At 45.9% G+C, this 26,393-nt stretch overlaps 1 protein-coding gene and 1 long non-coding RNA gene across 4 annotated transcripts in view; both read right to left on the bottom strand.

Annotated features, from left to right (window-relative positions):
- Nucleotides 1-14,258, bottom strand: part of LOC132500369 (uncharacterized) — a 54,879-nt gene extending 40,621 nt beyond the window's left edge. The window contains exons 1-2 of the long non-coding RNA XR_009534025.1: nucleotides 14,176-14,258; nucleotides 1,693-1,793 (exon numbers count right to left, since the gene is read on the bottom strand). This is a non-coding gene — a long non-coding RNA (uncharacterized LOC132500369). The remainder of the gene's footprint in view (nucleotides 1-1,692; nucleotides 1,794-14,175) is intronic.
- A 702-nt stretch (nucleotides 14,259-14,960) lies between these two features.
- TRAF3IP2 (TRAF3 interacting protein 2) overlaps nucleotides 14,961-26,393 on the bottom strand; it is a 39,940-nt gene continuing 28,507 nt past the window's right edge. For 2 of the 3 annotated variants that reach the window (XM_060114413.1, XM_060114412.1), the window contains exons 5-9: nucleotides 25,502-25,590; nucleotides 22,987-23,055; nucleotides 21,773-21,889; nucleotides 17,961-18,035; nucleotides 14,961-15,546 (exon numbers count right to left, since the gene is read on the bottom strand). In XM_060114413.1, the coding sequence (XP_059970396.1) occupies nucleotides 15,400-15,546; nucleotides 17,961-18,035; nucleotides 21,773-21,889; nucleotides 22,987-23,055; nucleotides 25,502-25,590 (497 nt within the window). In that variant the 3' untranslated portion in view covers nucleotides 14,961-15,399. Of the gene's footprint in view, nucleotides 15,547-15,991; nucleotides 16,049-17,960; nucleotides 18,036-21,772; nucleotides 21,890-22,986; nucleotides 23,056-25,501; nucleotides 25,591-26,393 lie in introns of all 3 variants that reach the window. The other variant, XM_060114414.1, reaches the window with a different exon arrangement.

The following is a 26,393-nucleotide window of genomic DNA, read 5'->3' as shown; positions in this document are numbered from 1 at the left end:
ATGTGGATTCTCCGTGGTAGAAGTGAATCAAACTGACTTACCGCCTTTTTCATCATTTTCCCTATGATCATACCTAGGGCTAAAATTTGCATTATTGCTGTTTATTTCTCCAGTCACTGTTCCTTAGTGACCCAGGAGCATCTAGAATGAGCTGCAAATTAGACCACTCCTGGAAAAGGTTGGTCACCTGTGGTTTTTGGCTTGGATGTCACTGTCTGTACCACCCATGGAAATGGGAGACAAGTTACATCCCTTATGACTGTAGTCATTAGGGAATTACCAATGAATATAAAGAGAAAAAATAAGCTAATGGAACAGAGAAAGAAAATATAGAAAAGGATGAGGGGAACAGAGATGGGGAAGAGGCAAAAAAAAAAAAAAAGCTCCCACAATCCTACTCTCTGATGTACATATGTTTCCTTTTTAAATGACAAAACATAAAGACTCCTCGCAGGTATATTTAATGGATGATTACTTGCACATCTTAATAATGTTTGCTCTCTGGGGAATCATATACAGAAACAACTGCCTTTCCAGTTTGAATTAGGAATAAAGTGGAAAGGCAGTTACTTTGGGAGGAAGTAAAAGCAAAGCCTAGTAACACTGGTGCATTGTATGAGGCAGTGATAAATGACAGTTCACAGTGAAGCACACTTCTCTCTTCAGTGATCAGCCTGCTTGGCCCTCAATGAGTCCGTGAGATTCCGCATTTTATAGGTTGAGCTTCCCACTGGCAGAACTGAAGCAGTTTATTATGCACATCTGTCACGTGATCCACTTCATCAACCAAATGGAACTGGGAGAATAAGCCACCCTAACAAGATCCTCAGTACACTCTTAAAAACTACTTACAGATGTACTCTTCCTCTGAGGGGATACAATGCGTTTCCTTGTACGGTGCCACATGATACAGGAAATGCATTATCCCCATCCAAATTCAGGCGTACCAGGAGGAAGCCCATGAAAAGAAAGCAGCTCAGAAAAGCACACATGGCTTTTGCAAAAGTCCTGAGAGGGGCTCCTACACCAATTTGTGATAACGGCAGATAAAATCCCAGGCCTCTGAAGCTCAGTTCATTACAAATGCTAATGTCCACACAGGGGAAAGGAAACCACATCAGCAGTCATCATCGACACAAATGTCGCTAATGCTTTTTATTTAGGGTTGTCACCGAGTCCCCTCAGCAGTATGCCACATCTCCATTTGTGTTGTAACTTTAACTACTTTATGTGCTTTCACAACTCGCTATGTTATGTACCCATAGGTGATTTGTGCTTTCAGACTGTCTGTCGAGATGAGCGGCCACACTTCTAATCTTGAACGGGAACCATTTTGTTCCCATTCAGATAAGATCGAAGGAATGCTTTTGTAGATGCATCCAGGAATAGTAACACCTGCCATTGTTAAATCTTCCTGTTTCAGTTGGCGTGATCAATTTATCATTCAGTCAGTCAGCCAACAGCTATTTATTGAATACCTGCCAGGTGCCAGGCACTGTTCCAGGCATTGGAGATATAACAGTGAATAGAGTCCTACCATCAAAAAGATTACATTCTAGACAGGGGAAGGGGGAGACAGCAAACAAATATGGAATATGTCAGAGTGTGTCAGTCAGGATAGGCTAGTTATTTTGCGGTAATAAACAACCCAATCTCAGTGGCTTAAAACAACCAAGTTTATCTCTGACTTACACTGGGTGTTCATTGCAGGTCAGCTGGGGGCTCAGCTCTGTACAGCTTCACTCTGGGACCCAGGCTGCCCGGAGAATCCCCATCTGGAGCATGGCCAGTCTCTGTGGGAGAGGGAGAAGATAGAGTGGTGAACTGCACACTGGCTTATGCCCGAAAGTGACACACGACCCTTCTCCTCACGTGGCACTGGACAAAGTAACTCAGGTGGCTGCATCCAACTTCAAAAGGTGAGGGAGTGCATTCATATCATATGTTTAGGAAAATCAGACACACTTGGTGGACAGAACTGTCCCAATGATGATGACTGCTATGAAGAAAAAAAGCAAAGTAAAGGAGATGGTGTCTGGGGAGCTGGTTTCCACTTCAGAGATGGTCAGGAAAGGTCTCTCTGATATGGTGACATTTGAGGAGAGATCCCAAGGGAGAGAGAGAGGGCCATTTGGAGGGGGTGGGGACAGCATCCTGCAGAGGATACAGCAAGGGCATGGTGTGCCTGGCATGTTTGAGGAACAACAAGGAAGTCAAGATGGCTAGAGGGGAGCGAGCAAGGGGAGAGCTGTAGAGAAGTAGGTCAGAGACATAGGAGAGAGTTGTGGGACCCAAGTGGGCACCTTATTATAAGGGCTATGGCCATTGCAGATGTTTGGGTGAAGACATGATCTGAGTTAGGTTTTAAAAGAATCTGTAGCTGCTGTGAGGAAAAAAGTAGGTCAGAGACATAAGAGAGAGTTGTGGGACCCAAGTGGGCACCTTATTATAAGGGCTATGGCCATTGCAGATGTTTGGGTGAAGACATGATCTGAGTTAGGTTTTAAAAGAATCTGTAGCTGCTGTGAGGAAAAAAGTAGGTCAGAGACATAAGAGAGAGTTGTGGGACCCAAGTGGGCACCTTATTATAAGGGCTATGGCCATTGCAGATGTTTGGGTGAAGACATAATCTGAGTTAGGTTTTAAAAGAATCCTGTAGCTGCTGTGAGGAAAATATACCAGGGGGCCAAGGGCTGAAGCAGGGAATAGTCGAGAGGCTCTTGCAATAATCCAAGTAAGACAAGAGAGTGGGTAGTAGTCAGACTCTGGAGAGAGTTTGAAGGCAGAACAAACAGAATTTGCCCATGTATTGCTGTAAGAGAAAGAAAGGATTCAAGGATGACCAGAAAGGTTTGTTTCTTCTAGTAATCCCTGGATACACATAAGGACTACTTCATGTGACTTTTGAGAATCTTCAAATTTGGCAAAATCACATAGCACATAACCTCCCTCCAAAATGAGTTGAGAGTTGAAGAGCCAAGTGGAGAGAGATGGATGCTGGGTCGTCAGCTCGATTCATGGACCATCTAAGGGACATCTCTCCCACACTGGCCTAATATCCAGTCTCTCTTAGGGTTTTGATCCATGTTACTTTATAAAACCAGAAAAATGAGCTTCATAATTACAAGCAAAACAGGAGCTTCTGACTGAGTCATCCCAACCTCATCCCACTCCTCCGTGAACCTCAGGTATCACTACCAAGAAGCTCAGCCATACAACACAAGATCTGTCCTCAGTATATGCTGGCATAGTGATGTGTCGCCAATTCTCCTAAAAATAGGTTGAATAGAAATCTTAATAAATACAATAAAATCACATTATGGTGTTCTTCTGAAGAGTTTCCCCTCTTTCTGCTCACCCTGTCTTCCCATCACATGGTTCTCCCCATTCACCACCAACCATTAAGTGGCCACTAGAGCACCCTACTATACCTGGGCCTTCTCTTATGTCTTCTCCAGCTTAGGATAGCACAGGTTGAACGCACAGTTTGCCAACTACCATAATGGAATGAATAAATAAAGGTCATTGCTGTTTTTTTTTTTCCTTGGCCGCACCGCGCAGCTTGCGGGATCTCAGTTCCCTGATCAGGGACTGGACCCGGCGCACTGCACTGAAAGCCCAGAATCCTAACCACCAGGCCACTGGGGAACTCCTTATTGCTGTTTTTAAAAACTGTATATTTTTGGTATTTGTAATCAAAAGCATTTGTTCATTCAGAACATCTTCTTGAACTACCATGTGCCACTTCCTCTTCTAAGCACTGGAGACACAGCCATGAAGAGAATGTGGAAGTAATACATATTGTTGAAAACTGGGAGAGCATAGAAAAGTATTAAGAAAAGGTAAACTCTCCACTAACTCACCACTGAAACATAACTGCTAGTAACATCTTGGTGCCCTGTCTTTTTCCAAGCATACATATTGTTCCTCCCTGCTCTTTTTTTTTTTTTTTTTTTTTTTTTTTTTTTTTTTTTTTTTTTTTTTTGCGGTATGCGGGCCTCTCACTGTTGTGGCCTCCCCCGTCGCGGAGCACAGGCTCCGGACGCGCAGGCTCCGGACGCGCAGGCTCAGCGGCCATGGCTCACGGGCCCAGCCGCTCCGCGGCATATGGGATCCTCCCAGACCGGGGCACGAACCCGTATCCCCTGCATCGGCAGGCGGACTCTCAACCACCTGCGCCACCAGGGAGGCCCCTCCCTGCTCTTTTGAATAAAATTTACAACTTTGGACTTATACAGTACATTTTTTTCTTTAAAAATTCTTTCTTCTTATAAAAATAAATCATAGCAGATGCTCAGTAAGTATTTGTTGAATGAATGAAAGAATTAATTATAGAAACGGTAAATTACAGAGAAGCAAAAAATTAAAAATGAAAGTCATCAATAATATCACTACTAAGAGATAGTATCACTAGTAAGAGTTTGGGTTGTTCAGTATGGTTTTGAATAATCAACATTTTTTTTTTTTTTTTTTTTTTGGCGGTACGCGGGCCTCTAGCTGTTGTGGCCTCTCCCGTTGCAGAGCACAGGCTCCAGACGCATAGGCTCAGCGGCCATGGCTCACGGGCCCAGCCGCTCCGCAGCATGTGGGATCTTCCCGGACCGGGACACGAACCCGTGTCCCCTGCATCGGCAGGCGGACTCTCAACCACTGCGCCACCAGGGAAGCCCTCAACATATTTTTACAACATCGCTCCACAATGATTATTTTGTAAATGACAACTTTCTCTTTTTTCCTAATTACAAAAGCAACATGCCATTGTAGATATTTTGGAAAATACTGAAAACTACAAAAGGAAAAACCAAAAGTTATTTGTAGTCCCACTCCCCTGAGACTACTGCTGTTAATATTCTCCAATCTTTTTGGAAATTTTTTTCCAATCTTTTTTTTTTTTTTGAGCAGTATAGTAGGTTAGTTAAGAGCCTGGGCAAGTTACTCAGCCTCTCTGAGCCTCAGATTCTTCATCTGTAAAATGATACTAGTAGTCCCCACTTTGTAAGATTGGTGTGAAATTTAAATAAGATACACAAACTGTTTAGTTTAACATCTGACTGACCCATTGTAAGTGCTTAATATGGGAACTCTTACCACTTTGCAAGACATTTCTACATAGTTGATCAGACTTTATACATGAATTTTTTGTCCTCTTTTTTAAAAGAAAGAAACAACATTCCTCAATCTCATTAAATTTAAAATTCTGAGACGATCTCAAATTTTCAGAAAAATTGCAAGCAAAGTACAAAGATCTTTTCTCCCCTGAAATATTTGAAAGGAAGTTGTCAATCCGATTCCTCCATCACCCCTGAATATCATAGCTCACATTCTACAACTCAAACAGAGACATAGCTCAAACAGAGACATTCCCCTACAACTCCAGTGCAAACAACAAAATTGAGAAATTAACATTGGTCCACTGGGGTCTAATCCTCAGACTCCAGTCAAATTTCTCCATACATACCTTATAACAAAAGGATTCCAGTTCCAAACCACACCATGCAATTGTTCCCCATGTCTCTCCAGTCTCCTTAAATCTGGAATAGTTCCTCCGTTTTTCCTTGACTTTAATATCCTTGACACTTTGAAAGAATATGGGCCAGTCATTTTGTAGAATGTCCCTCATATGATGTTTTCTCATGATTAAGTTATGCATATGTCTTTGTCAGGAATACCACAGAAGTGATGCTGTGTTCTTATTGTATCCTATTAGGTAACATAGCTGTTTTGGCTATAACAACCTGTGCTGGACCACCTTCCTACACAGATACTCCTCTCACCCCACCTGGGCTCTGAAATATCCTCTTCACCCTGCCTCGACGCCAACATCTCTCACTAGGCTATGCCTTTGCAAGAACACTCCCCTCACCCCACGTGGGCTCTGAAACCTCCTGCCGGGCTGCCCCTCCCACCCTCAATCCTCAGCCCACCTGGGCCACCCTGCACTGAGCCATCCTCTCAGCCTGCTTTGGCTCTGACACTGAGCTAAGCCGACCCTCTGCAGGGGTGGCTCTCTTGAGCTGCTTGGGCCCAACACTGGCACCAGGTATCCCACTCGTGGGATGCCCTCCTCACTCCACTTTTGCTGTGTTCTAATTCTTTAAAGATTTCTATTATCTATGTATATAGTATCAGTTTTTCCTCAAACTAGAGGTCTGTGTATGTATTATTGATGATCCGTCAGTAATAATGTGTTTTCATTTCAATAATGATCTAAAGAAAACTTACATTATAAAATATAAGCATATCTGGGATGTTCGTTTTACAACCACATACTTTTAGTGTTGGTGCTTTGTGTTTAAAATTGGGTTGGTACCACATGATTGTTAATGTGCCAATATTTAACTTTTAAATTGGTGGTAGTTTTAGATTGGCGTTCCTGGCATCAAAATACAAAAACCATCTTGATTTCTGTTCAGTAAAAATTATATTGCGTTTTTTTACCAGCTATAAATCTAAAACTGCTCAGTGATGAGATTTATGTCTTTATTTAATAAATTAATTTTGACTTTCCATCATAAAAATAACCATGCTACTTTAATTGTCACAGGCTGATGAAAAAAGAACTGAGGGCCTCCCTGGTGGCGCAGTGGTTGAGAGTCCGCCTGCCGATGCAGGGGATACGGGTTCGTGCCCCGGTCTGGGAGGATCCCATATGCCGCGGAGCGGCTGGGCCCGTGAGCCATGGCCGCTGGGCCTGCGCGTCCGGAGCCTGTGCTCCGCAACGGGGGAGGCCACAACAGTGAGAGGCCCGCGTACCAAAAAAAGAAAAAAAAAAAAGAAAAAAGAACTGAGCTGGCTGACTTGACACACAAGTGATGCTCTCATGCAAAGTGAAGGCCAAATGAATCATGGCACTGGTATAAATGAAGCCTTACAATAGTTCAAATAGAGGAGAGTAGAGAGAAAACTGAGTCATTACAGGTCTCTTGGTATCATAGGTTGAACTCAAAAGAAGCTAGGCAAAGCATTCACTTTTTTCAGATTATTGACAGATGTGTTTGTGTGTGTGTGTTTATATGGCATATCAGCTTGCAAATATTCTCCATGAAGGACTTTTGTTACGAACTTTTTAAAAAAATAATTAACAATATTATATTTTGGAGAAAACCATTTTGAGATGAGTTGGACCAATTAAAATAATCAACTGATGGTTTCAAATGAGTAACCTGATGGAAGGAAAAATTATGGTAATGATAATGATTGCGAATCAAAGGACTGTCCATCATGCTCATAATCAAATATTTAGGTCAACAGTTGAGACATAAAATGCATACAAGCATCTTATTATGCTTTTATAATTACATGTATAAATTGTAATTAAATCCAACATTGGCTACTTAGTTTCAGCAAAATTTTACCACCTTTACACTAAATTAATGTTTCTTATTTGAATTTATCTGGTGATCTTGTTTTTATCTAGCTTGTTAAATTTGATTTCTTCTTATGGTTTGTTTTAATTGTGGTAAAAAAAAAAACACATAACCTAAAACTTACTGTCTTAACCATTTTAAGTGTACAGCTTGGTAGTATTGAGTATATTCACACTGTGTGCAACAGATGTCTAGACTTTTTCATTTTGTGTACTTATAGTTTTTAACGAGCTATAAGTATAAAGCATTTATACCTAATAATACAATGGCACGTATTTAAGGAACAAGATGATGAAAAAAAATTATTTAAGTCAACATAGAAGGTGGTCTCAAGAGAAATTTTTCCTTTTGGGAAAAAAGGAAGAGGTTTAAGAAACACTAATCAATATGGTAATTAATTTCCAATCTAAATGTTTGCTTAGGCCCACCCCCACTTTTCTCCCTGGCTGCACAGTTCACAGTGGACTGTGGGGAAAAGGCAGTGATACCTCATTTCTTGAAAAAGCAGAGCCAGGGGAGAGCATAGCAGTGTTCCCAACCTGAATTCAAAACTTCCTTTTAAGTAATAGTATAATATGAACACAATATTGCCTTTCAAATTACTTTTCAAAATAGTTTCAAATCCATTATCCTAATTTTGAGGCCCCATTGTGAATCTCTAAAGTTAGTTTCCTTTAAAGTCAAAGCTCATTGCCAAGTTTGATATGTTATAACTCTAATCATCCAAGCCAGTGCTGCTGGAGTTTTGCTCCTTAGCAAGATGCTAGAGGGAAGAAGGCTGTCTCCAGATGCTGTGATTGTTCTGAGTCTGCTATGGCCTCTTGCAGGCCTTATTAAGAAAACAAACTGTGCTGATTAGTTTCTCTGAAAAACTAGATGAAAGTTTTCAGCTTAAAAGCTCATATGCTGACCTCTCCTAAGGCTTCATTTTTAAAATGAAAGTTTTTTGTTGTTGTTAGGATTTGCTATTTGACTTTTTAGAAATAAGAAAATATCCAAAGTTCCCATAAATAATCATTAATTATGAGGTGGAAAGCAAGAAGGAAAGGGCAAGAAAAGAAGGAAAATTTATTATTTACTATGTGCCAGGCACTATTCTAGGAGCTTTATATCACCCATCTTACCTTGTCCTGACAACCTCCCTAGGAGTTGGTTCTGTTGTCCCCATTTCAATGGCTGAGACTCTGAGAGGTAAAGTAACTTGCCAAAGATCACACAGCTTGTAAGCGAACAGGTCTGATTCAAACTCAGGTTTGTCTGATTACCACTCACTCAAGTACGAAACATGTCAAGACACATCACAGACCAGCTTGGTCAGTTTTCTGCCACAGATTTTGTCTGGGAAAAATGGACCATGCCGATACTCATTCATGGAGAAAGTCTCTCTGCCCATTCCAGCACATTATCATTCTCCGCTCTCTCGCTCAGTTACTTGTATATTTAGCTGACAGACTCAACTTCGAACACTCCCCAGACCCTACCCAACAGAGTGCAGAAATCCCTTTGCTCTCTCGCAGCTGATCCCAGCACCGCTAGGTTTCTGCTCCCTCAGATGTGGAGGCTGCAGTGTAAAAAGCACTTCCTCACCTTGCCACTACAGTATGGTCTGCAGTATTGTCTGGCGCTTCTTGAGGCACGGGTCCAAGCTGCTGTTTAGAGAGGCCTGATGTATGCCCTGTGGGCTGCGCTGTCATTTACTGGTTTAATATGCACACTCTGTGATGCATTTTTATACGTTCCCATTTCTTAAATTCTGTCTCCTAACTCAGATCTCATTTACATGGTGATTTATAGGGCCTGAATATTATAATCTAAAAGGTGTATGTGGAGAGGAGTGAGCACATCTTCTATTTATTAGGAGAAGTCTCCAATCATCTGCTTCTTTGCAAATCTGACCTTGAAACTGCATAATGAGAGCTCAGTCCCCAATCATAGTAAGGAGCAGGGAAAAGGGACCAGCTGGCCCGTTTGCTTAGCGTCTACTGTACGCTGCCTTGGGTGATCTCTTTCCACATGATGGCCTCTCTCCCCAGTTAGATTTTAAATAACTGGAGGGCAAGAGCATGCATCACTGACCTTCGTGCCAAGCATAAGCCCCTTGCACATAGTAGGCATTTAGTAAATAACTGGATGTTGGTTGCTGATCTGTGACTGCTGCTTAAACCTCCCCATTCCCCACCATAACCCTGACCTTTCTGGTTTAGCTTTTACATGACAGTTTCATTAGAAATGGTAGCAGGATGGAACCAGAACTTTCATGCTCACACTGGGGTATCAGAGACTTCTGCTTCATGCGTCTTTTCAAAGAATAAGTATAGGCTGGTATCCAAAGACCTAGTTTAGAATCTTGAATTTTAAAAACGTGACTGTGGGGGGCTTCCCTGGTGGTGCAGTGGTTGAGAGTCCACCTGCCGATGCAGGGGACACGGGTTCGTGCCCCGGTCCGGGAAGATCCCACGTGCTGCAGAGCAGCTGGGCCCGTGAGCCATGGCCGCTGAGCCTGCGCGTCCGGAGCCTGTGCTCCGCAAAGGGAGAGGCCACAACAGTGAGAGGCCCGCGTACCGCAAAAAAACCAAACCAAACAAACAAAAAAAACTTGACTGTGGGAATGCCCCCCCCCACCCTTAAGCATCAGCATGGTTTAGTGCCTGGACTTGGTGATATCACTTTGCCTGGAAGGGCTAGTGCATGAAACCCTTTCCACACTGACACCACAGCTTAAATTCATTCTTCAGGCAGCCATTATTTTTTCTTATTAGGGTCAAAGATAAGGTGATGTGTGGAGGGGCAGCCGGGGCATCGTCTGGGGGGACAGGACTCTACAAGAGGGGCAGGAGCTGATGCTGGGCATCTCGTTGGAGGAAAGAAGGAGGCCATACAGAAGCAGGGGATAGGGTTTAGGTGCTGTGGAGCATTAACTGCTGCCTGAGACTTCTGCACTCAGCTGGCTGGCCCTGACTGCACAGTTCTCCTCAGGCTGGCTGCTTTGCCCAAGCCTAGTTTAGAATTGTCCATGTTCTAGTAGCCTCTTATGAATGAGCATCTTGCTTTGAAAATCAATTTGAAGCCAGAGTGGAAGTTTTCCTTTAGTCACAAAGTGAGAGCAATGAAAATAGGACTATCCCGCTGTATTATTTTTGGCCTTGCAACAGTACAAAGTCAACTTTTCTTTCTGACTCAGGAGCGTTTTATAAAATCTCCACATTTTGTGTACATTTCAGACACAAGAATCTGCCACCCCAGACCCCATTTGAGAGGGATGATTTAAAGCTCAGGGAAACAGCAGCTCTCTGCAAGTTTCTGAGTAACTGAACTTTGTTATAACAACAGATTGGAAGATAGAATCTGTTGATCTCTAAACTCAAGGAACCCTTGACCCCTATCCTGGATAACACAGGACGCTGAAAATTGGTCGGGTCCCTGACTCACCTTCTCACATTTCTCCTCTCCCTGGAAGAATGCAGCTTTTGACCACCGTGCCAGGATGAGAGCTGGGCCTCCCTGTCACGCCTCAGTGAATGCGTGACCAGGTGGACTTCTGTGCCGGGCATCGCCTGGAAGGTGGCAAAAGCCAGACAGGTACCTGTGGCCCAGCTGCTGCTCAGCTACGAGGCTGGCAGCCAAGCCGAGCGCCAGCTTTTCGAAAGCAGCCCTTTTGATAACACCGATTACATTTCCCTCACTAGAGCCTTGGGCTGATTGAGCAACCGCCAGCTTCTCTGGGTAACAAAGAGGAGGGGAAAGTAATCCAAACACAGGTTTTATTATAAAAACCTGGGAGTGAGAGAAGTATATTTATTCTGTAAGATAACACACCTGCCCAGTGCCCAGGAGGCTCATTTCCATCAGTTGCCATGGCAAACTCGTTATACTTCAAGGCCATGTGGCTTTGTTTCCTTTTGAGATCTGGTCCTTGTCCTACCTTTTCTAACAACTGCAACACAATGACATGGAGGCCTGCGACAGCATAATTGATTTCTCCTTCCCTCTATCAACGGTTCACATTTGTTCGGCACAGGACTGAGCCTGCCTCTTCCTTTGAACTCCTGGCTAACCATGAAGGCATGCTTCAGAGAGCCGTCCTCATTAACATTCCAGGTCTCCCTTCCCTGTCAGCGATAAACAAGCCCCGCATCAACAGCCTCCTTCCTTCCAGCTTTACAAATGAGTGGCTCAGTTCCATGTTTCGCTGCCCATCCAGGTGCCCAGGCGCACAATGCGGGGCTAAGAAGCACGCTGGAGAGACTAAAAATAGAACAGCAGTTTTGGACGCATACCAGAGCAGCTACTTCATCGCAACTTGCTTTGCACACTAAGCCTAATGGGATCCATCAGGGATGAGTTCTCTCCCTCTCGCCCTCCCTCTCCCTGCCCCTCCCCGCTGCGCCACGCCGCCACCCCCGCCACCACCCCCCCCCCACCGTCAGCACCTTCCTGGTGAGGGGAGCAAAGGAGGTCAGGCCAGGGACAAGAAGTGTGTGCCCTCCTGGTCTTAGTTTACGAGTCCTGGGAGATCTGGGGGCTGCAATTACTCCTTCCGTACAAGCGTTTCTAGAAAAGAGCAGGCAGGTCCGGAACATGGTCACATTTGCCCAGGTACACTTCGCTCCTCCAAGACTTTCATTGTTTAGCAAAGGCTCAACTATCACTTCCTACACACCCCAGTCTAAGTGTGACCTAGCCCCAGACTCAGAAGCTTCTTGGGCAGTTAAGTAGAGAACTAAACTACACTATAGTGTTCCTCTTACAGGTCCCACCTGCTTGGCTTGAGGCTAAAGATTTGGGAGCAAATGCACCATCACAGATGGAGGGGCTGTAGCTCACGTGGGTGGGTGGGCAGCACGTGACTGCCCAGGGTCAGTGAAAGCCTCCCACCAGTGAGTCTATCTGAAAGCCTTTTGCAAGAGAAAATGGAACAAATCAGTATGAAGTTAGGAACATGCTGTCCTGCCTGGGCACCAGGCCTCCCCAGTGCCAGCTGTACTGAATGAGCGAGCCTACTTTGTGTTGCTGATGTGTCTCCCTTCTTGCAGCCTCCCTCCACCCAAAGGAGAGTTAGCCAGACCCACACATTTCTCATGAAGGGTAATGCAGGTGTTCCAAACAGCTAAGTATTACTCCGAGTACCACTCGTGTAGAATTAGGAGAGGGAGGGAGAAAAAACAGAAGAGAGAGGGAAAGATGACCATCACAGTATTAAAAAATAAAAGCCTTTTCATTGTTGTTGTTTTGGAGATTGGCCAGATACAACGAAAAGAAATCGATCTACTGGCGGGTTTTGCCTGTAAGCTTCTGGAAGGTGTCAAGATCTTTTCAATTGTGCCTTGGTTTCAGAGAATAGCAGGATAAAATAAACATGCCAAACTACTTCAAGAAAAGTCACTCTCTGTACAGCAATAATTAACCCCCCAAAGAATTTCCCACAGAACAAGTTGCAACATGATCGTTTAATCCTCCAGTCACCAGAGAACAGAGGTGCATCTTCCCTCAGCCTTCTCCTATGTTCATGAGGCTCAGTTTACCTCCAGGAGATACTGGATCATTTGTTGAATAAATCTACCATCAAAACCCAGAAAGTTGGGCTTACCTGGTGGCGCAGTGGTTGAGAGTCCGCCTGCCAATGCAGGGGACACGGGTTCGTGCCCCGGTCCGGAAGGATCCCACGTGCCACGGAGTGGCTGGGCCCGTGAGCCATGGCCGCTGAGCCTGCACGTCCGGAGCCTGTGCTCCGCAACGGGAGAGGCCACAACAGTGAGAGGCCCACGTACAGCAAAAAGAAAAAAAAAAAAAAAAAAAAACAGAAAGTTTTCTAGGTTCACCGAATAAATGTCTGTAGACTGGAAGCCAGAGTGTTGTAGCCCAAGGGTGAGCTTAGCGGAGCCACGGTTCCTCTGCACCTCGCTTTTCTCATGCCTAAAACACAACTGCAGAGGTGCATGATTTCTAGGGTCCTTTCCAGACTGAAGATTCCCTGGCAGAAATAAATGGTATGGGAATTAAATTTTCGTTGGTGATTTCATTCATCCTTTCTCGTTTTGGTGGTGGTTTATTTGGTTCGTGGGCCCTTATAGAACGATATACCTTGAAAAATATTGCATAACTCTTCAGGGGGAGAGGCATTTCTTCTTTGTGGCATTTTCCCACAGTCTAACCTTCCTTCTCTTTCATTTGCCACGGGGAGGTGGGTCCCACTGATTCTTCTTGGTTCATTAAGAAGAAACAGAAAGATCGTGTGTTTTGAGAGACTCTTTCTGGATCATTTCCCAGTGGTCACAGGACTTTGCAATTCATTTGGCAAAGTTGGTGGTGACAATGGGGCATTTGGCAAACTGGCTGAGGTGGCTGATGAAGTGACTGAGGTTAAGAAGGCTCCTGGCAAAACATCGTGAAACAAGGTCTGGAATGTTTGAAACGGAGTGCCTGCCTCCCTCGCAGACACGGCTCCGAGAAGAGCTCAGTCTTTAAACAGGTGATTTGTTTAATAGGAAGCAAAGAAAAAGGGTATCAACAACAATTCCGGGGGCACTGAGCTGAGAAAGAGCTAGTCTAATACTTCGATTGTAGCCATGAACTGAGATGCCTTTGAATAATACAGAAATTGAACTAACCAGGCAGATATTCTGAAACCAGTCACTGAAATTAAAAATCACATTTTAGGTTTCCAGTTAGTCACTAAATATCAGACAAGACTCTAGCCTTGAACTCTGCACACGTCACCCCTAACATCAGTTGAGGTCTGAATAAAGCTTTGAGGCTAAGAGGTTATTTTTACTGAGTCAGCCCTAGCCCACTTCCATCCCCTGCATACCTGCAGATGAATGCAAGAGGACCAGGGTAACTTCCTTCATCATTCACCTCGGGGAGGAACAGTGGCTGAGGGCTCAGGACAGGCCTCTGAAGTGAGGAAGGGGCAATAACATCACATTATTAAACCTCCACAAACTAGAAACATTTCAGAGTAATCATTGCTGATGCCATTTTTGTACAACTCTGTGTAGAATCTTTAATGATGGCGTCACCTCCAAAAAAGACAATAAAAAGAGAGGAGGAAGCCTTGATGTTTGTGCCTGGGGTGTTTTCCAGGCACTTGGAGTTAACTAGACAAGCACGTACGTTTTACCAGGTCCCAAATGCTATGAAACTAAAGGTACTCGTCATAAAGTCTTACAAGTGAGGACTTCGGGTATACGAGCTTTTCTTTTCTTTCCCTGGTTTTAAAAACAAAGACATTCACTGCACCCAGTAGACATCTAAGTTATAATGTAAAGAAAACTAGTGTTCTTTGCAATTCATCAGCAAGGTTTCTTATTTATAGTTGATAAGTACTCATCTTCCTAAGAACTATGATTTTATTTAGAATCATGGTTGTGTGTGGTACAAAGTTGTTTTGTTCAAAAATTTCTACTGCAGGAATAAAGCTTTCAAGATTAAGTTAAAAGGGATTGTTGAACTCTCTGGCCTTAATCCTTTAATACAAAGTAGTCTGTTACATTTGTCTAATATTCTATTTAAGCAGCTTTATGGATGTCCCTGGAAGCACCTGCCCAGATAAATTAATATATATCTATGTCCTTTGAGATAAGTGAAACACAATTTTACAAAAGAGTAAATATTTTATTATTTGTACATGAATCAGTTTGGTCTGAAGACACACAGCATCTGGCTAACTCAGAAAAGTAGCCCAAAGCGATGGGAGAGTGTGGTCGTTGACATTTATTGCAATGTCACTTGTACTGTCTACTTGCTAAGTGCTGAGAGCCCATTCTGGACACAGGAGGAAACTGCAGTGGGCTTAAGAAGAAGGGAAAGCAGAGCATCCACGGCCTCTGTTTCAAAGACAAGGTCCTTTGAGGTCTGGGGTGGCCGGGAGGAAGAGGACCCTGCAGAACAGGTTTTCTGGGGTGGGAGGGCCCCTCAGGGAGGGACTGAAAACAACAGCCCTGAATGCTGCCACACAGCCTCAGCCAGAAGAGTGGTCCTCAGAACAGGGGCCCAAACGTGGCATGGCCCCCAGATCTGGGGATGGAGGGAGTCACAAGGGAACCACCTGAAGTGTGGGCAGAGGCCCTCGGGGGGGAGCCACATACTCTTCCTCTCTGAGCAGCCGCAGCAGGATATTTTTTTTATTCTTCGGCCAGCTGTAGATGTGAGTGTTCTGAAGCCAGGTGGGCACATGCTCCTAGGGGAGAGAGAGCGACAGAAGCAAAAGCCATTAGAGAAAAGCCTGGACTCTAGATCCCAGATTCAGTTCCCAATTTTTCCTTCATGGGCGTCTCCTACTAAATTCTTCTGGGGGTTGTACCGTTTTGCTTTTGGAAGGGGTTCGAGCGTGAAAGGCTCTTGGCTCTGGGTATAAGCTGTGTAGCTTGTTATGGAAAGCACGTGTGTCCAGCATCTTCCTTCAGTCTCCCAGGCTACCTGCCCTTTGCATCTCAGTGTGCTTTTCACCACCCTGAGATGGAGGACAGAAGTCATGCAGAGGGACGTGAATTCCCCTGTGGCTTCCGCAGAAGGGTGCCAAGGCTTTGGGCTTAACCTAATTCATTATCCTTTCACTCCAGCGACAGGGCTGGCTCACAGAAGAAGAAGCCCACCAGATCCCAGTTATCAGGCAAAAGCAGAACCTGTAAGCCAGGGATCGTGAGGGTGCAGTTTCAGAGTGCCCTCGGGGAGTGGACATTCTGTTGGGGAAAGAAAGACAATGAATAAGTAAAATGTATAGTGGGTTCAACGGTAATGCAGGCTGTGGAGAAAAATAAAACAGAGAAAAGGGGTAGGGAGTGCTGGGCAGGGATGAAAGATTCGCAGTTTTAAATAGGGTGTGAGGGAGAGGTCTCACTGAGAAAACAAGCAAAGACGTGACAGAGTAGAGTGAGCAAGCTTTGTGGATGTCTGGGTCCAGGCAGCTAGGAGAGCCAGTGCAAAGGCCCTGTGGGGGAAGCATGCGTGCCAGTGCGGCCAGAGAAGAATGAATGAAAGAGAGTAGGGGAGGGGTTGTGGAAGTAGAGGGGGCTGTATCAGATAGGGCCTCAGAGATTTTTCACTGAGTAGATAGGACTCCTTTGGGGATTGCAGGATGAGCTTAGATGGAGCACCTGCTGTAGGTCAGGCACCATGCTGGGTATTGATGATGCCCAAATGAAAAAGACACAATGACTGCCTTGAGGAGTTCACAGTCTTAGGATGGAGTCAAAATGTAACTATTTTCTAGGCCATAACATGCCAAGGGGCCGGGGCAGCGGGGGGAGCAGTCTGCCCTGAGAGCGGGTAAACAAGGGGACTGTTTGAAGAAGTTTAAAAAACATTAACAAAACCAACTAAAAGCTGGTCTGCTTTTTTCTATCACCATAACGCTCCAGTAATTCTAAACAATTACTCCCAACAGCTCCAGCTCCAGCCACGCACCACTAACTCAAGGTACTATAATTAAGAGCTCTCAAGAGAGGGTCTATTCAGCACATCGGCACGGGGGAGGAGAGGCTAGAGGGGTTGCCTGCTATGGGGATAAGCAAGAGTTCGCCGGACACACAACCAAGGAACGGCACTGCAGAGCAGCGGGAGCACAAGTACAAAGGCACAGAAACAGGAAAGAGTGGGGCGTGTGTGAGGGCAAGCTGAAACAGGCCACTGTGCCCAGAGCGTAGTGTCGTCTGTGCGCACGGTGGCAAGAGGGAAGGCCAGGCAAGCGGCACAGCCCTCTTCTGAAGGGCCAAGCATGCCATACTAAATAAGACCAATGTGATCTTGTAGTCAGTAGGAAACCACCACAAAATCTCTAAGCTGGACAGAGACAGATCAGATCTACATTTCGGATGTACTTCTTTGATGGCAGGACAGAGGATGGCTTGTACAGGGTCAAAGAGGACAGGGAGACCAGGAAGGACATGTTGCAGTGGGAGCAGTCAGAGCCTGGGCGAGGGATGGAAAGCACACTATTGGCAGGCTGTGAACTGCGCAACCCCAGGCGTCCCGGTCCCATAAATGGAACCCTCCCTCACCCAGGGCAGAAGTCTCAGTGCAGTCCTGACATCTAGGGATCCTCCAGGGTGGGGCTGGGCCTGAGCTCAGGGTGCTGTGGTCTGGCTCCCAAGATGTCTGTTACACTGCTGCCTTCTCTTCTCCAAGCCTGGCTTGGGACCTCAGATGTTTTTGCCCCCGTTCTCCAAATCCGCTGGCCTGCCCTTCCAGTGAAAAAACCCTCATGACCCATAGCAAAGTTCCCTTCGGTAACTGTATAGGTTTAATTCCCATATTCTACAGCTTTGAGAGCTGAACTATGTGCAACAAAACATTTCCGTGGAACAGCCTGCAAAAAATGCACACATCTCGACTTTTATGTGCAAGAGATAAGAAGTATCAGATGAACAGTCTCTTTTCGTCTCATGAGTTAAAACACAAACTACTTCTTTGTGTGTGATGGCTGCTTGAACAATTAGGATGGTCTATCAGGTAAAGCTCTGAAACCTTCCTGATTCATGCTGCTCAACTGAGTGCTACAACCCGTTGATCTTTCTGGCAACACTGCTATCTCGAAGGATGGATAAAGAGCTGACAAGCTTTTAATCCCAGATAACAAACCGTTTGTTTGTTTACCTTCTTAGCATTTGGGAAGAGCACAGGGATGAATCTGAAGTTCATACTTCCTTGTTTTATGAACTCAATCTGCATCTGGAAGAGAACACACTTGAAGGATTAATTTCAGGAATGAGGATGAGTCAGTGGTACTCATGATCATGCAAGCCCGCACGGGATTTTTATTCTGATTTCCTTCAGGGCCACACACACATAATTTTAAACTCTCCATCACACACGTATGCCATTTGCTCATTCATCGGTCATGTATCGAAGGCCTATTGAAAGTCATGCTCTGTGGTCCGGGGGCCCGGCCGGCACCACCACCTTCTCCCCCATGCTGTGAAGGCAGGCCCTGCACCCCAGTGCCCCGGTCGTGCTCGCACTGGACTCTCCATCTTGTGCATATCTTTAACAACAGCTTCTGTCTCTCCCCAGTCTTCTAAAGACACTCACTTTATCTTCTCATGCCATGGGTCCCTTTGACAGTCTGGTAAGGACCCCTTCTCCAAATAAAATACATAAGAAAATAAAACACCTAAGGGAACAAGAAAGAATAGAATATCTAGGAAAATAAAGGAACTATTGTTACTGTTATTGAAAACCACTTGTCAAATATTTTTAAAATATGTAAAAAATAAAAGACCTATTTGAGATTAAAAAAAAAAAAAGTCACGCTCTGTGCTGGACTTGGGGTCTCAAGGACTAGGATACTTTACAGGGTGTGCTCAGCTGCCTCATAGCAGTTCACAGAAGCCACTCATCTCTTCCCAATTCTGTGTTCAGTGACTTCACATTGGTAGGTTGAAAGCGGCCATGTGAGAGTATTTGTACCATGGAAATGGGCAAATGCTACAAATCAGGATCCTTTTTTTTTTTTTTTTTTTTTGAGAGCCAGTTTACCAGACACCACGGATATAATTCCTATCCTCACAAAGCCAGCAGTTTAATGAGCAGGCAGGAAGGAAAACTACCGACCACAGTGCAGTGTGAAAGGTGTGAACAAATCGCTGTGGAAGCCCAGGGGGGGCCATCCTTTTCTACACCAGTGGTTTGAAGGAGTTACAAGGGAGTTGTCATTTGGATACTAAAAGAAAATAAGAATTTGGTCAGGCAGGGGAAATGGGGTGAGGGGAAGAACATTCTCAGCAGAGGAAACAGCATGAGCAAATGTCTGGAGGTGTGAAGGAATGTTTGTGGGGTTGGGACCAGCTAGTAATGCGTTGAGGCCAGAGCACAGGAGGGCAAGGGAGGCCGAGGGAGGCGAGGCTAGGAGGTCAACGAGGAAAGCTCCGTCTGCCAAGCTTTAGGTTTCCCACACCACTTCCAATTTGCTCTGACACTGTGGTGGCCCTGCAAGATTTAGCTGCCAAGAACTCTATCAAAACCAGAATTTTCGACGTGAGAGGAGTTAGAGCCTTCCAAATCCTGTAACCAGCACAAAGCTTGCAGTCATCTGATGACAAAGGAGATGAGGAATTACGTGTTCCCAACTATCTCATCTTCCAACTGATTTTTATAACTGAGAAGTCTTCACCATGCATGGGAATAAAAACAGAACAGAGAAGAAAGTGACAGTGGTGATGACTGAAATCACCATAGAAACAGCCTCATAAACACTCACCCTTACACTCATACACACACACACACACAGTCACAACGCACACGAATCTTCCATGCGGTGTTTTCTCAGAGCCGTCTCACATTCAAAACCAGAAGATGACACCAAAGGCCTATTTTAAAATGGGCCGAGTCAGGTGCAACTAAAAGCACCAACCACACGAGTACAAACAAGTGAGAGGAAGGGTGTAGGGCTTGTAAGTTAAAAGTGAAGAACTGGATTTAGTCCCTGACTTCCAGGACACTGCATACTGTACACTTTTGCTTGTCCAGTAGGCTACCCGGGCGGCGGTGCGTTTTTATTATCTCTTATGTTTCCAGAGATGGGCCTCCTGGGAGCCATTAGCTCTATGATGCAGTTACTCATGGGTACCTCTTCGCTCCCTCTGTCCTGGAGTTTCCTGCTGCCTGGAGGGGACCAGGAAGTCAGCCAGGTGGGCAGGAAGGCACTTCTGCAGCTGGCCTCTTCGACCGCTCCAGTGATGACGAAGGGCCCGAGACATTGTTGCCCCAAGAAACCAAGTTTGGGGACGATCTGGTTCATGGCTGGGCACCGTCAGGAAAGCCCTGAGGTTCAGCTGCCTATTACTGCCTGGCGTCACCACACACCAGCAGAGCTTGACAGGACCTGGAGCCCTTCACACACAAGAGCTGTCGGCTCCAGGACCGGCAAGTTCCTAGAGATGAGTGCTTCGGGGCCATGCAGACAGCCAAGGGGTAGCAGCACCCAGAGCCAGCCATGACCTTTAGGGCAGAAAGGGTGGCTTTCCTGGGCCCCGCCAGGGTCTGTTGGGCTGGGTAAGAATGGAATAGGAGGGGTACTTATCTCCTGACTCCTTGGCCTCACTCTCTGACCTCCCTACCTTGCCTCGGCTTTTGCTTTGCATTGGTTCTGAGCTCAAGTAAGTGGTCCGCACTTGGTAGAAGAGGAGCCAGAGACCCTGGAGACCCAGATGGGGAACACCCACCCACCCAGCCTGCCTTTTTCCGGTGCTCCCGACCCACAGGACAGACCTGGATTTCAGTCCGCCTCCCCTGAGGTGAAGCTGCATGTCCTTGACCGCCTGACTGCCTCCTGCCTGGTGCTGCTTACTTACTCCATCCGGGCCATGTCTGCTTCCTGCCCCACCTTCCTGTCTTAATCAGTGACCTTTTATGCCCATTCCAGGTGCCTTCCCCCCTTGTGGAATGTTCGAGCTGAAATGGAGCTTACACGTTCTAGACCAGTGAGTTCAAGCCTTTTTAAGTCTCAGAATCCTTGGTAAACCAGCCTGAGAAAGGCAGACAGCTCTGGGTGGGGTGGGAGGCCCAGAGCCCCCAGCACATATGGGCACCCGGAGGGACTCTACAGGAGAGTGTGACAGTCACAAGTCTAGCCCGGCATCCTAGTCAAGCAGGCACCGTCTCCACAGGCTCTATACGGGCATGAAAAGCAGGGAGGCTGCTTGCCCATAACACAGCCAGTTCCAAAGCTGGTGATACTTTCAGCCAGAATGTTCTGTCAGATGCTGAGTAAGTCGAACTTCCTATAAATGTCTCCCCCTGGTTTTAGCTTGACCAGGCCCCCATAGTTCAGGTGTTGCTCCTATATCATGAGCCGGAACCATCCCTTCCCTTGACCGAGCATCTGATCTGTGCCATATGCTCCACAGACATTATTTCAGCCAATCTTCACAACAACACGGTGTTAGTGACCCATTTTCTGAATAGGGACATGGAGGCACAAAGAGGTGTAAGCCTTTGGCCAGTGGTCACACAGCCTGTGCAGGAGGAAGCTAGATTTGAACAGTCCCTTTTGACACAACAGGCGGTGTCCTTTTGGCTGTGCTACTCAGGGGACAGAACAGGACACAGATTCAGGAACCCACCCCCCTCATGGCCCTGTCTCCCGCCACCCCACCGCACCCCCCAGGCTTCACATTTGTTGATAAACAACCAAGCCAGCGAAGCACTGCTTTCCAGAATCTTGGAACTTAGAGATCACAGATTAATCTCCCTGTTACTGAGACGTACACTGAGTCCCAGAGATGTGGGGACTTGCCCCAGGCCCCGAAGGTAGGCGGAGCGAGAACCAACCCCCGCCTCTGCGGGGGTTCTTCACCCATCAGCCGGCCTTCCTCAGTTGATCTCTGGTGAAGGACAGGCCTTCACAGAAAAAAGAACCCGACTCCGAGGGCCCAGGGCCGGCGAGGTGCTGTGGTTTCCTCACTCACCATTCGATGAATGTACTTAGTATGTAAGCCATGCTCATCCTCGTCCAGCTGCGACTCAGCACCTTCCACATCCTGTTTGTATTTGGGGCTGATTGCTACAATTATCATCACTGTCTTCTGTTAATGAGAGGGAGAAAGCATGTTTATGGAAGTGTGGAGTGTGGTCCATTTGGTGAAGGCAGGCTGGAAACCGGCCAGCAGGACTGTGAGCCTTCTCTGATACACTGCAGGATGGAGGGCCGGCCTCCATCCGCAGAAAGTGAAAGGCACGGCCCCAGCCCAGGCAGACTCCCGCCTCCCCTCCCACCCCCCACCCCCCACCCCCGTCTCCCTCCCCAGCTCCCTTCAAACACCAAAAGCGAATGGCTCCGGCTCTCCTAGATGGATGCGGTTCTGCCCACCGATTTCTACAACCATCGCTAATAAATGTCTAATGAAAACCGGAATCACTAAGTGACTCTGCATTGTGGCAAAATGGCTCTGCAACGGCAACGATGAAAACCCCCTCCCTCAGGCAGCGGGATCTAAGCTGTCAGTTACTGCACCCTTGACTGCCCTGCTTGCCTAGGAGCAGACCCTTCAGCACAAAGCAAACATCAGGCTGCAGACAAAAGGAAAAGCCTCAAAACCCCAGCCTGCTGAGACTCTGTCGCCCACCACCCCCTCCGAAAGAGGCGGCCGACACGGACAGGCTGGCAGCAATCAATTTCTATCTTGTTAAAGCACAAAGTGTCCCAGTGGTCGGTATAGATTCTGTCAGTGGAAAACAAATCACAAGGCTGTGAGGGGGTGTCGGGGGCTGGGGTGGGGTGTGGGCAGTGTGCTGCACGGCCTGTGAGGCTGCCCTGGAAACCTGTTCAGCCTGATCCCACAAAACATTTGGGGTGGCCTCAGATTCAATTGAATTCTGCCGCTCCCTCCCCACTCCCCGCCTTCATTTCCTCCTTTCCTATTCTGGTCAAAAAATTGTTTGCTCTGATTGTTATCAACCACCTGTGTCTGGTTCACAGCTACTTCCTGCCTGTGCATGTCCAGGAGGGTGACCCCATCCTTCCTTTCCAAGTCTTTGCACGGCTGCCAACAAGGCAAGCTTTGTTGGTACTTTGTCAGCTTTGCCCTTGGTGGGTATGGCAGTGCTTCTTTGATAAAATAACTCCACAAGCTAATTGTCTTTCTCACCAGAAAACAAGTTCAGAATTTTGGAATGTACTTACATCCCTAAGGTAGCGTTCCATCCACTTAATGATATCAATGCCTCGGATTCTATCTTCAAATATGTCAATCTACAAGAAAAAGATGTGGAAAGTGACTCAATGAGAAGCTCTGTCTAGATGCAAAGCAAGAGAAAGCACAAGAGGCTATATATATTTAAGACTGAAAAAGTCACTAATGCTTTTTGCAAGGAGGAGCCTGTAAATGTGAAAATCAAGATACAATTTTCTTAAAATGTTTCCTATTTCAAGATTAGTAGGCATTTGAGTATTTAGTATTTGTAATTATGTTTTAAAAATCTGAGAGACATAGTAGACCACCAGGTGCATGTAAGCCAGCAACATACGCATATATATATATGTCTGTAATTTGGAAGGCAAACATGATTCTGGAGCATTTTAATGGATGCGTAGTAGGCGCGTACTGAGATACAATATGGTACTTTGCTTGCATTAGCCAGGTCACTATTATGGTATTATGTCCAGTTTCGATCTATATATTTTGAAAGGATTGCATGAAACTTGAAACAAGTCCAAGAAACAGTCGCAAAAACAATTACTGAGATGGTGGGGAAAAGGTTTATGATGAAAGTCAAGAAGTAGAACTCCTGGGCCTTGAAAAGACTGGTATTAAATATCAAGCCTTCGAAGGAGAGAAAAACCAGTTATTTTCTGTTTTACAGAAGACTAAATAAGAAGGTCTTTCTTGGGCTCAGACTTGTTCTGCAGCCAGAGAGTAGTGTGTTTGTGCACAAGGTGCTCTTGATTGGCGTCACTGTTCCCTTGCCTCTTTAGACCTCAGGGTGGTAGGAACTCCTGCTTTTGCTAGTCCTGGGGTATTGAACTATTGATTCCCTGTGGATTCCCTAAAACTCACCTAGAACTTTGAAAATTGTCCCTTTATTAAATTACCCATTAAGTTTATCTTTCTCCACTAAGGGGATCTTGATGTATCAATATAGTAACTTAACTGTCCAGGATGGGGCTACGGGATTCTACCACAGGCTTCAGAACGATGAGGATCAAGGACAAGTTTTGTTTGTTTGTTTGTTTGTTTTTTGTGGTATGTGGGCCTCTCACTGTTGTGGCCTCTCCCGTTGCGGAGCACAGGCACCGGACGCGCAGGCTCAGCGGCCATGGCTCACGGGCCCAGCCGCTCTGCGCCATGTGGGATCTTCCCAGACCGGGGCACGAACCCGTGTCCCCTGCATCGGCAGGTGAACTCTCAACCACTGCGCCACCAGGGAAGCCCCAAGGACAAGTTTAAACTTGGCCTAAGCAGCCCGATTGTTAAGGTCACAAAAACCTGTCCTCTTCTCCAGAGACAATCAGTACACTTATTTGGAAAGGACCAAAAGTAAGATCTTTTCTGAAATGTTGACCTTATGCTTTGTAATTTGATTTTATATCATGGTTGCCACAGTGTTTCTTATCCCAGAAAAGAGAAACTGAAATGTTGGTCTCTATATAGTCATATATTTATACAGTCATGAAGTTGGAGTGTACAAAGTGTATACTTTTAACAACTTCATGTACTTCCATTTAAAAATAATTATAGACTGAAGAAAAAATTTGAATAAAACTCGTTTCAGAAATGCTAAATAATCTTTAAAATTGACATTTAGCTACTAAATGTCAACATTTATCCTTTATCCTTCAACATTCCTATTTGTAGATATTTCCCTTAATTTTTCACCACTCTTTAGAACTGACTGTCCCTAAATACCCAGAGGAGGTCTCTGGGAAGGAAGAGAAGCGATCTCAGCGCTTGAGGAAAGCCAGTCCTCCAAGTAGCCTCCTGTGGTTCTCTATTTATCCTAAGGAAAACTTACATGGGTTTAAGCTGAGCTTTTTCAAAGCACTGCAGGGGACTTGAGGAGCATGTGCTTCCTGAGATTTCTTAGGCTAAGATCACAGTGAACTGCAGGGCTGGGGCGTCTACCTTCCTGAACTAGCCTAGACCAGCCGAGAACCTGGCCAGGTACCTCCCTGTCCAGAAGCATTGCTGCTGCAGCGAAGTGTGGATGGACCAGCAGCTTCGCACAGCAGGGCCCCCAGGCTGCAGGGGCCTCCACTGCAAACCTCACAACCCAGTGCAGAACGGAAGGACCCTGTAAGATGAGTAGGTGACCTGGTGAAGCCTGCAGCCTCCTGTACCACAGGAAGCATAACCAAAGCGGGCATGATTGGTGAGGATGGGCAAAGATGCCAAGTGCAGCGAGAGCCTGGCATTTTCTTCAGGGCGGGCGCCAGCTGCATACATGCTCAGCGTTTACGCCGTTCTGGCTGTTCGGAGGCACTGGGGTCGCTCAAAAGGCATGCAGGAAAAACATGCTGGAGACTTTGGAGAGTTTAAACTCTAGAAAATAATTACCTAAATCCATAAGCATTTAGTTCATAATCACATAAATCAAATAACATAGCTTAAAGTATCAACAGCTCTTTATAATTTTTCTTGTTTTTCTTTTCATTATACTCACTTTAACAGTTCAGTCTTCTCTTTGGATAAAATACTTACTGCAGTTTGGAAGCCATTTACCAACAAAAAGTTCACAAATTTCACCACCTCCATGGCCGTGTCCATAGAATAAGTGATAAAGACTTTCCCTAAGAGAGATTTTTCACATTTATTAGAAAATAGTCAAATTATTCTATTCTAAACCACACTTGAAAAGTGTATGCAATGTCTTTTGTCCTTAATGAAGGGAAGCCTCAGGATGGGAGTGGTCTAAGGGCTTGTGGCTACAGCAGGGTGAATTGCTGTCCTCAGGACATAGATCTGCAGGCCCAAAGGGGCAAGGGGTTCTGTCCAAGGGAATGCAGACTGCTCAGGGTGCATGGAAAGGAGAGAGAGTTCTGGCAGGCTGAGACAAGCAGAGGAGGTCTTCTGAAAAACCACATGATGCGTTAACAAAAAAATCCATCACCCAGAACCTGCGGGGCCTTAAGATCAGGCCACCCCTGGTATATTAGAGACACTTGGCTCTGTGCCCACAAAATACTCTCACAGCGGGCCAGGAAGTCGAGCCCTGCTAAGGGGCCACCCAGCAGCGTCCTCTTTTGATCTCATGATGCTCTCCTGCTGCCCTGAACTTGGCAAGAGCAAGAGAGGAGAGGGAGAAAGTGGTTCTCCTCCCGTCCTCCCCCTCCTCCCCTCCTCCCCCTCCTCCCCTCACGGTGGGGGGAAAGCCAGGAAGTTGGAGTAGACTAAAGCGCAGCTCAGAAATGTTACTAAGAACTTCAGCAGCTTGAAGGAGAGAGCCCGCCTCTGGCAGGTCCAGCATCATTGACTCCCTTGCTTCTCCCTGAGTCAGCCTAGAGCAGATGGGCTTGTGCCCGTAAACCTAACCCAGCCAGGGTGAGAACCAGTGTTTTCCCAGGCTAAAGTCTTGGGTAAATTATCTGGCTAG

The sequence above is a fragment of the Mesoplodon densirostris genome, chromosome 12 (genome assembly GCF_025265405.1).
Source record: "Mesoplodon densirostris isolate mMesDen1 chromosome 12, mMesDen1 primary haplotype, whole genome shotgun sequence".
Lineage (NCBI taxonomy): Eukaryota > Metazoa > Chordata > Mammalia > Artiodactyla > Ziphiidae > Mesoplodon > Mesoplodon densirostris.
The sequence above is the reverse complement of the archived record's forward strand: the minus strand, read 5'-3'. Positions and strand labels throughout refer to the sequence as shown.